Source organism: Chrysochloris asiatica, unplaced genomic scaffold, assembly GCF_000296735.1.
Source record: "Chrysochloris asiatica unplaced genomic scaffold, ChrAsi1.0 scaffold00059, whole genome shotgun sequence".
Taxonomy (NCBI): domain Eukaryota; kingdom Metazoa; phylum Chordata; class Mammalia; order Afrosoricida; family Chrysochloridae; genus Chrysochloris; species Chrysochloris asiatica.
This window is the reverse complement of record NW_006408577.1, coordinates 9,857,251-9,867,370: the sequence shown is the minus strand read 5'-3', so window position 1 is coordinate 9,867,370 and position 10,120 is coordinate 9,857,251. Positions and strand designations below refer to the sequence as shown.

Below are 10,120 nucleotides of genomic sequence, written 5' to 3'. Positions count from 1 at the left end.
GATGGCACCTAACAACAACAACAACATGTCCAACCATTTCAAGAAGCTGCATATGAATAAGAACCAATGGTACTACTAACGAAGGAAGTCCAAGCTGCACTGAAGGCATTGGCAAAGAACAAGGCTCCAGGAATTGATGGAATACAAACTGAAATCTTTCAACAAACTGATACAACACTGGAGGCACTCACTCATCTATGCCAAGAAATTAGTACGACAGCTACCTAGCCAACTGTTTGGAAGAGATCTATTTATGTTCATTCCAAAGAGACATGACCTAGAGAAATGTGGAAATCATCAGACAGTATCATTAATATCACATACAAGTAAAATTTTGTTAAACGTAATTAACAAAAAAACAGCTGACTCAGTACACCCACAGTGAACTGACAAGAAATTCAAGCCGGATTCAGAAGAGGATATGGAATGAGGGTTATCATTGCTGATGTCAGATGGATCTTGGCTAAAAGCGAAGAACATCACATAGATGTTCACTTGTGCTTTATTAACTAAGCAAAGACTTTCAACCGTGTAGGTTACAACAAGCTATGGATAATGTTGCAAAGAACAGGTATTCCAGAACACTTAATTGTCCTCATTAGAAACCTGTAACTAGAACAAGCAGCAGTCATTAATACAGAACAGGGGTATACTGAATGGTTTAAAATCAGGAAAGGTGTGCACCAGGGTCGTATCCTTTCATTAAACTAATTCAATCAATCTGTATGCCGAGCAAATAACCCAAGAAGAATGTGGTATCAGGATTGGAGGAAGGCTCATTAACAACCTGTGACGTGCAGAACTTGTTGTTAAGTGCAGATGAGTCAGTTTTGACCCATGATGACCCTGTATAAGGTTTCTGAGGAACAGCTGGTGAGCTTGAACAACTGACCCTGCAGTTCAAAGTGACTTTGCAGTACAGCACATTAACTCACAGCGCCACACCAGGACACTGAGGACTCAAATATTTACTGATGAAGATCAAAAATCAGTATGGATTGCAGCTTAATGCAAAGGCAACAAAAATCTTCACAACTGGACCAATAAAAAACATAATAAATGGAAAAAAGATTGATGTTGTTAAAGCGTTCATTTTGCTTGGCTCCCATTCAACACTCATGGAAGCAGCAGTCAAGAAATGAAATGGACGTATTATATTAGGCAAATCTGCTGCAAAAGATGTTTTTAAAATGTTCAAGAACAAAGACTTCAGTTTGAGGATTAAGGTGCACCTGATCCAAGTCATGGTATTTTCAATGGTCTCATAATGCATGTGAAAATTGGAAAATGAGTAAGAAAGACCAAAAAATTGATGCTTTTGAATTATGACGTTATGAAAAGAATATTAAAAGTTTCACGGACTATCAGAAAAACAACAAATCTGTGTTGGAAGAAGTGCAGCCATAATGTTCCTTAGAAGCAAAGATGGTGAGACTTCATCTCTTATACTTTAGACATGTTATTAGTAGGGACCAGTCTGAGAAAAGGACATCATGCTTGGTAAAATGGAGAGTCAATGAAAAGAGGGAAGATCCCCAATTAGACTGACAAGCATAGTGAGAGATCAGCAACAGGCTCAAGCTTAACAACAATTCTGAGAATGGTACAGGACTGGGCAGTGTTTTGTTCTGATGTGCATAGGGTATCAATGAGTCAGAACAGACATCCGGCACCTAGCAACAATAAAATAATAACAGGGAGCTGACCTGACCAGCTACAACAGAAATACACAACGCAACAACTTCTACTATACAAGCCCTAGATTTCAGAAGTTTTTTCATGTCTAATTATACTGTTTTAGCACATAATTAACCAGCCCAAGATGATGAATGAGTCCCATTTTCAAATTGTTCTAATTATGTTAAGAGTTCAGACATTATCTACCACCATCCCCCACACACAGAAAAAGGAAGTCCTGGTGTGACGCTGTGGGTTAATGCGTAGAACTGCAAAGTTGGCTTGAACCTCAAGGTTGGCAGTTCAAGCTTACCAGCTGCTCCTCAGAAACCCTATACAGGGTCATTATGGATCGGAACCAACTCAATGGCACTTAACAGCAACAATAGAGGGTCACTATGAGTTGGTACCAACTTGACTCAACAACATTTATCTAAGCTTTCAGGATACATAAATTCCTAAATATATCTTTTATTCAATCTTCTTAACAATCCTTTATTATGATTTCAGTCTATAAATGTGGATACTGAAACTCAGAAATGTTAATAATCCTTACGTACTTACACCCCTTAATACAGGGCAGGATATAGAGTGCAATGATTAAGAGCATAAACTCTGGAATCAAACTGACGCAGTTCTAATCCCAGCTCTTGAAATTGTCATTAAGTACCTTTGAGTCAGTTCTGACTTATAGTGCCCTTGTATAGGGTTTCTGAGGAGCAGCTGGTGAGTTTGAACTGCCAATGCTGCAGTTCGAAAAGACCTTACGGACTATTGCACTACCCCACAGCGCCACACTAGGACTCCAGTTCTAGAAATAGAGCTAGGTAAATTACCTTCTGCCCTAGTTTTCTTATTTGTAATGTGGATCTGATTCTAACTTCTTAATGTTGTTGTGGAAATTACGTGTGGCTACAGGAGTCTCGGAACCCCTGTACAGGGTCGCTATGGGTCGGAACCGACTCGACGGCACTTAACAACAACAACAACAACAACAGGAGTCTTGGTGTGGCACTGTGGGTTAATGCTCCAGACTACAAAGCTGTTTGAACTGCAAGGACGGTGGTTCAAGCTCACCAACTGCTCCCTGGAAACCCTATACAGGGTCGCTATGGGTCGGAATCGACTTGACGGCACTTAACAACAACAACAGAGAGAAAGGAGTCCTGGTGTGGTGCTGTGGGCTAAAGCGCCACGTTGCAAAGTCCTTTGAACTGCAAGGTTATCGGTTCAAGTTCATCAACTGTCCTTGGAAACCCTATATAGGGTCGCTATGGGCTGGGATTGACTCAACGGCACTTAACAACAACAGAGGAAAAGGGTATATAGCACACATTGGTGAACAAGGACTATGGAATCAGACTTCCTGGGTTTGAATCCCGACGCTCACACTTGCCAATTTTATAACCTTGGGCAAATTATTTAAACCTTTGAGGCTACTTCCCCAACTGTAAAAAGGATAATAATACTTACCTTAGACTGTTGAAAGATTTAAAGGAGCAAGGTAGCTTGTCTGTCTTCCTTTTCTCTTTTCCCCACCACACACAAACACAGAATTTGTCTGGCCATTAAGTATTACCTAGTCAGTGAAAGATAAACAAAGGGCTTCAAAAAGTTCAAGGAAAAATTCCATTATCTTTTAATTCCATTTTCCCATGAACTCTCTGACGTTCCCTTCATATGAACTAAGGTATATGTGACTTCAAGCAAAGTCATTGCTCTTTACCATAGAAAGCTATTCGCTGGTAAAAAAAAAAAACCCAAAACATTCTGCATACAACATACCAGGACACTAAGGGTACATTTGAAAACAAGATGATCTGCATTATAGAACACTTCAAAAGGGCTTCCTCCTCCCCTTTTCCTGAGTCTAGGACAAATCCTTATTTTCATATGAACCTGGTTTTGGTGAAGGCAGGGATAACGTAGAGAGAGAGTTACAGTCAATCCCAAATCATGGTTTAAACACAAAAAAAACTAGGTAGTGTTGTTGCTAAGTGCCATCAAGTTGGTTCCAACTTATGGTGCCCTTGTATAGGGTTTCTGAGGAACAGCTGGTGGTCTACAGTCCAGTGCTGACCCTACAGTGCCACATCAAGAATCCAGGTAGTATACTGCACTGGATTTAATGAGGTCCTAGTGTGGTGCTAGACTGCTAACTAAAAAGTTGAAGGTTCAAACACACCAGTCTGTCCTTGGAAAATGTATACACAGTCACCTTGAGTTGGAACTGACCTGACGGCACTTAACAACAGTAACAAAGGAGGCTGAGTGGTGATGAACACTGGATCGTTAATCACAAAGTTGGCAGCCACTTCTTCAGGAGAAAAACAAGACTTTTTACTCTGGAAAAGATTTACAGCCTTGGAAACCCTACATAGGATTGCTTTGAGTTGTAATCGACTTAATGGCAGTGGGTTTGGCTTGTTTTTTTCAGTTTAAAGTAAAGACAACTTGGAAAATGTAATAGGAAGGTGGTAGTTTTAAGAAACTGAGGGCTCCCTGAGGCTACAAGAGAATTTCAGGCTTCACTTGAAACTCTGTCTCTTTTTCCTTGTTCCCTTAAGTATTCCTACTCAGTTTGCAAGTTAGCCTCCCTCCCTTCAATAAGATGTTAGAACAAAGGAAAGGATAGGGAGGACAGGTCAGTCCCCAGTTTAACTGGGGTTTACCTCCTGGGACACTAGGGGTTAAGCAGAGGCTAGCATTGTTTTATTTATGTAATTTCCCCACAAATGTATCATTCTGGTATAACTATTCAATGGATATTCTACAAATGGTTAAACAAGCTAGTGCAATCAAGAGTTGACCTTGGATGGGGTTTTTTTATTGGCAGCCTACCAGTTCCCAGCTCTATAGATCCTACCATTCTACTTCCCTACCATTTCAAGTCCTAGGTAGGACCATCCTTCTTTTGCTTACTCTAAAGCCAAAGATTCCCATAATCAGGTCCATTCCTTAGAGCTGACTTGTTTTGTTATTAAACTTTAGGTGTAAAAAAAGCAAATGAGGCATAAGGGTTATACTCACAAGCTTGCAGTTATTACCTGTTTGATCTAGCTTGGATGGCTAGCTGACCAGAACTCCACCACATAAAAATAGATGATACTGTGAGCAAGTGTAAATTGCTCCGATTTGATGAACTGGACTTTTGCTTATGGATGCAGTTGCTCAAAATTCCCAGCAGAATGGAAGGATTCTTCCTATCAAGGAACAGGCTTGTTCCTCAGTGTACTGGGTTGATAAAACAGGCAATTTAGACACTGGCTAGTGTGGTGCTATAGGATCAGCACTGATTACTAACCACAAGGCTGGCAGTCCAAACCCAACAGCTGCACCTTGGAAACCCTACATAGGGTTGCTTAGTTAGAACCGACTTGACAGCACTTAATAACAACATCAAAAATGGGGGCTACAAAGGCAGGGAGTGGCTGCATTACAAGCTTTCATGAGTGTGCTTAGTTTCAGAAAGAGGAGGGTAACATAAAATCCCCACTGACTACTTTTCTTTTTTTCCCAGATGGATCTTGTGAAAGGGGTTGGGGAATGATTGTGATAGGATTTTATGATTCAATTGCTGAGTAACTCTTTGCAGGACTGTGATGGTCACAACTATAATTGTAGAAGATATAGAACTAAAAGGGGCGAGTAATTAAATTTTCAATTCAGAAATAGATGATCACAGGACCATCAAGAAAGACACGTATATGATCCTACCTAGAAAAGCAGGGACAGCAGAGATGGTGGCAGAGGCCACATGGTTAGGAGATAGCGCAGCTGTGGGCTCTAGGCCCACGTAAGGCTGTTTGCCTTCAGGTAGGAGGCTGGCTTGCAGAATGTACCCTTTGGACATTTAAATGAATAGATATTTTTGTTTTATATGTGTACATTAAATATTTTTGCTTTGTCCATTTGTGAAATATAAGATGCAAAAGAAGCCACAGGGAGGAAGTAAGGTAACTTGTTGTAAGAAGGGGATTTTAATCACCAAGATGAAACACAAAGAGTAAATTTTTTTTTTAATGTAAAGCAGATAATCTTATGTGTTAACCTTCATTCAATTCACAATAAAAAGTTAGAAAATACAAATGATTTATGCAGTTTGGTACTAAAGTGTGAATGTCTAACAAGAACCATTACCATCTGATATATTCACTTCTTTTAAAAAAAAATCAAATAATGCAAATAAATTCATGAAAATCGGGGAGTTTAAGATTATTTTCCCTAGTTCTTAGGAGCCCTGCTGGTGTAATGGTAAAGCACTTGATTGCTAATTGAAAGGTTGGTGGTTTGAACCCATCCAGGGCTCTACAGGACATGTTTAGTGCCACTGAGTAGGCTCTGACTCAAAACGACCCTGTACAGGGTTTCCTAGGAGCAGCTAGTGGATTCAAACAACTCATCTTATGGTTTAAATTGACCTTGCAGTCCAGTACATTATCCTGCATCACCATATGAGGACATAAGCTGGCAAACTGCTATTATAAAGACTGTTGTTCGGTGCCATCCAAATCATAGTAACCCTGAATAGAGTTTCCATGGAGAGGCTGGTGAGCTTGAACTGCTGATCTTGCGGTTCAAACTGACTTTGCAGTCCAGCGCATTAGGCTGCAGCACCACACCAGGACTCCACTATAAAGACCACAAAGATTACAGCCTAAGAAACCAAAGAGTTCTACTCGCTCATATAGAGTTACTATACGTTGTAATTGATTCAAAGGGACTATAAAACCAGTTCTTAATCATATTAATGATAAAAACTTCCACTCACAGCTCTATATACTTGCCGAAGCTATAGACCTAAGAAAGTGTGACACTGAAATCAAACTCAGGTCTAGCTGACTACAATGCTGGTGGTGTTCCTTTCGTGAAACTATAATGTCTCTCATGGCTCTTTACTTTCTTTCCTTGGCGATCTCAAATTTTCCAAGTTTTTTTGACAATGTATCCACTGTAGTGGAGTCCTGGTGTGGTGGTGCAGGATAGTGCACTGGACTTCAGGTCAGTTTGAGCTGCAAGGGAACCAGCCACTCCTTGGAAATCTTATACACGGTCCCTATGAGTTGCAACCGACTTCACAGGACTTAACAACAATATCTAAGGAGCTCTGGTAGTGTAGTGGCTACAAATCAGGCTGCAAACCTTAAGGTCAGTGGTTCGAAACTAGCAGCCGCTCCGTGGGAGAAAGATGAGGCTTTCTACTCCTGTAAAGATTTACACCCTCGGAAACCCTGTACAGGGTCGCTATGGGTCGGAACCGACTCAACGTCACTTAACAACAACAACAACAATATCCATGGTAGTGGTGGCAGTTGTGGTGTCTATTAGGTGCCATGAAGTTGGTTCCAACTCACAGAGACCCTGGACAGAGTTATTGAGGTTATAAATCTTTACGAAGCAGAAAGCCTCCTTTCCCCTGCTGAACCGTTGGCATTTTCAAATTGCTGACCTTGAGATTAGCAGACCAACTGGTAACCACTATGCAATCAAAGTAAAGGCAATAAAGGTAGAGAAGGGAACAAGTAGGGATACCATTCATTTACAAATCCATTCAAAAGTGTTGTTCTACTTGATGATTTCATCATTATTTAAAAATTCTAAGTGTGTTTTGATAAAACCTTCCTAAATTAACCAAACTCTGTATTTCCCACAAATATTATGAGTCATAAAGATCAATAACCCATTTGAAGCAGATTTCAATTCTGTTCATTATAGTTTTGTCATAAAATAAATTTTACCTTACCTTTTATATGTTGTGCAATGATAACCCTTTATAGCAACTAAAGTCTTAGAAATCTATGTAAAAAATGTAAGTGCAGTTCGGAATGAAATTTGAGTGGGGATTTGCAAGCTACCTTTGTTCTGCCTCTCCTAAATTTGCCTTTGAGACTGTTGTTATGTGCCATGGAGTCGGCTCCGACTCACAGTGACCTGTACAGGGTTTCTGAGGCAGTAAATCTTTACGGGAGCAGAAAGCCTCATCTTTCTCCCACGGAACAGCTGGTAGTTTGAACTGCTGATCTTGGGGTTCAAAGCCCGATTCATAACCAGTACCCTACCAGAGCTCCTTTATTGGGTCTAAATATATTGAGTTTTAGGGAAGTAAAAAAGTACTGATAAAGCAGAACAGGTATTATCTGTAAGTCTAGTTTTACACCATATGATATAACACAGTACTGTTGTACACCTTTAATGGTAGCAGACATAATATCCATCGAGTACATGAATCTGCAAAATCTTACTACCATTTTAAACATGTGACACTGAACTCCTCTGACTGGGAATGGAAAAAAATGTATAAAATTAAAAAATAAACTATTCTTGTCATTGAGTATTTAACTATACTATTTAAGGGTGACTGACACGTATAGGCTTGACCTTATTCGTGAGCTATCAGTGATCTCAAATCAGTTAACAGCTGTTCATAAAGCTCACTATGTATTTTAAATGTGGAGAAAAAAAAGACAGGTGTACTGTCATCATTTCTTAGTTGCCAGTTAAAGAATACAACTACCTTATTATTTTTGTTTAATTTTTACAAAAGTCTTCATTAATGAAATTAATTTTTTAACCTTAAACATAGCATTGTTATTTTCAATTGTACAGAGTCCTAACAGTTATCTGCATCATTTTTAGTTAATGAGAAACTAAGTAACTTTCATAACGTTGCACTATTGTTCATGTACCATTCCGCAGACCAAGAATGTTCATCTTACCAATGAAAAGATAAAACATGAATAATATAACACAAAGTTCTTTGTTTTACACAACACCGAATGCCATTAGATTCCCATAGACTAACTTCCAGTGCCAAGATTCCAGATTTTTAAAAATGTGGTAGGTAGCAAACATAGGCGTGAAGGTATTAATCATTTTACTTGTAAGTCTTTGGCTATACAATTTTATGATAGTTCTAAGCAAAACAAATTGGCAACAAGAATATAGGTTCTGTTTCCAAGTTGGAATTTGGCCAATGTTACTAGAATACTTTATAAGCACTTAAACCCAATCAGCAGACTTTAAAGAGCATTCTGCAATCATTAAAAGGCTACAGGCTCGACGCACTGGACGAACATATTCGACAAACCACTTCAGCTATGGCACTAAATCCAGCTAACGACGAGAAAATAATCTGTTTAGAAGCACGTCTTTTTATTTAATTTATATATTAAGTGCTATGGAGTCCTGATATGGCAATGTATGATGAGCACTGGACTGCTAACCACAAGGTTCAAACCCACCAGCCAATCCTGGGAAATCCTAAACAGGGTCGATGTGAGTCAACAGACTCGACAGTACTTAACATCATATACAGGACGCTGGGCTGCGACCAGAAAAACAAAAACAAACCTTCACTCTTTATAGAATTTTGATCGCTTTGGAAGTAGACAAAAAAGCCGTGAAATACTAAATTTGTTGGCTCGAAAATATTAAGAACACTACTCCTGGGATGGCAAAAAAAAAAAAAAAAGACAACAAAAAGGCATGACATTAGTCGGACTTTCAAGGCCAGAACCCGTTTATATTTATCTAAATATAATCCTAATAACGCCCTAAATTTTTAAAGGCCCAAAAGACAAAGCCCTGTGGTGGGCCCAGGTGGTAGCTTCGTATCGGGTTCTCTTGAAGGCAGGCGTTTAGGCGAAGCAAAGCCCAGGTGCTGGGGTGCAAGCAGCGTCACTATAGCGATGAGAAGCAGCAAGCGTCATTAGGGGCTGGAGAAGGGGCAGTGGGCTCAAGGATGAAACACGTGTACCCGGAAGACGCGAGCAGGGGAACCGGGAGCCGGGAAACAGCTTCCCCGCGGGCTCGTGGTGTGAGTGGGGGAGGTGGGGTGGATACTCACTTCGATGATCTTCTCCTTCTTTTTCTGTTCTGCCTTTTTGCTGCCCCCGGCCTGAGCCTGTTTCTTGGGGGGCATTGCGGAGACAGGTGGCAAAGGCCAGACTTTAAGCGCAGCTGAGCACCGTCAGGGGCTCTGGCCGCGGGCAGGAGGAGGAAGACAGAAGACTCCGTCGCCGCCGCACTGCGCGGAAGACGAGTCGCTCTCTCTAACCACCGAAACACGGCCTTTGCGACAGGTCGGCACTGCGTGGCATTGTGGGTAGTGAGGAGATTCGCCCGGAAGCAGAGCTGCGCGTGCGCGTCAGCCGTATTCGTCTTGGAGTGAGCTAAGAGGGGATGTGATATGAAAATGGCTGCGCGTCACGTGTGCTGTCGCTCCTGTACCTACCCTTTTCTAGGTCGCCAGAAGACTGAAAGTGAACCGGGGTGGGTAGGGTGTGATCCAGTGCGTTTATGTGGTCACTCCACGTTCTCTTTTGCTGAGGGTGGCCGGATCTTTTGACGCGGTAGCTGATTTTGCTGACTGGGCTAGTGATTTTCCGGTAGCATAACTATTCAAGGTGATTGCCAAGCAGCTGCATTAACTGCAGGCTGCTAG

General features: G+C 40.9%; 1 protein-coding gene across 1 annotated transcript in view; it reads right to left on the bottom strand.

Annotated features, from left to right (window-relative positions):
* Positions 1–9,598, bottom strand: part of ZC3H15 (zinc finger CCCH-type containing 15) — a 34,657-nt gene extending 25,059 nt beyond the window's left edge. The window contains exon 1 of the mRNA XM_006864064.1: positions 9,434–9,598. Coding sequence (XP_006864126.1) covers positions 9,434–9,598 — 165 coding nt within the window. The remainder of the gene's footprint in view (positions 1–9,433) is intronic.
* Positions 9,599–10,120: the final 522 nt, after the last annotated feature.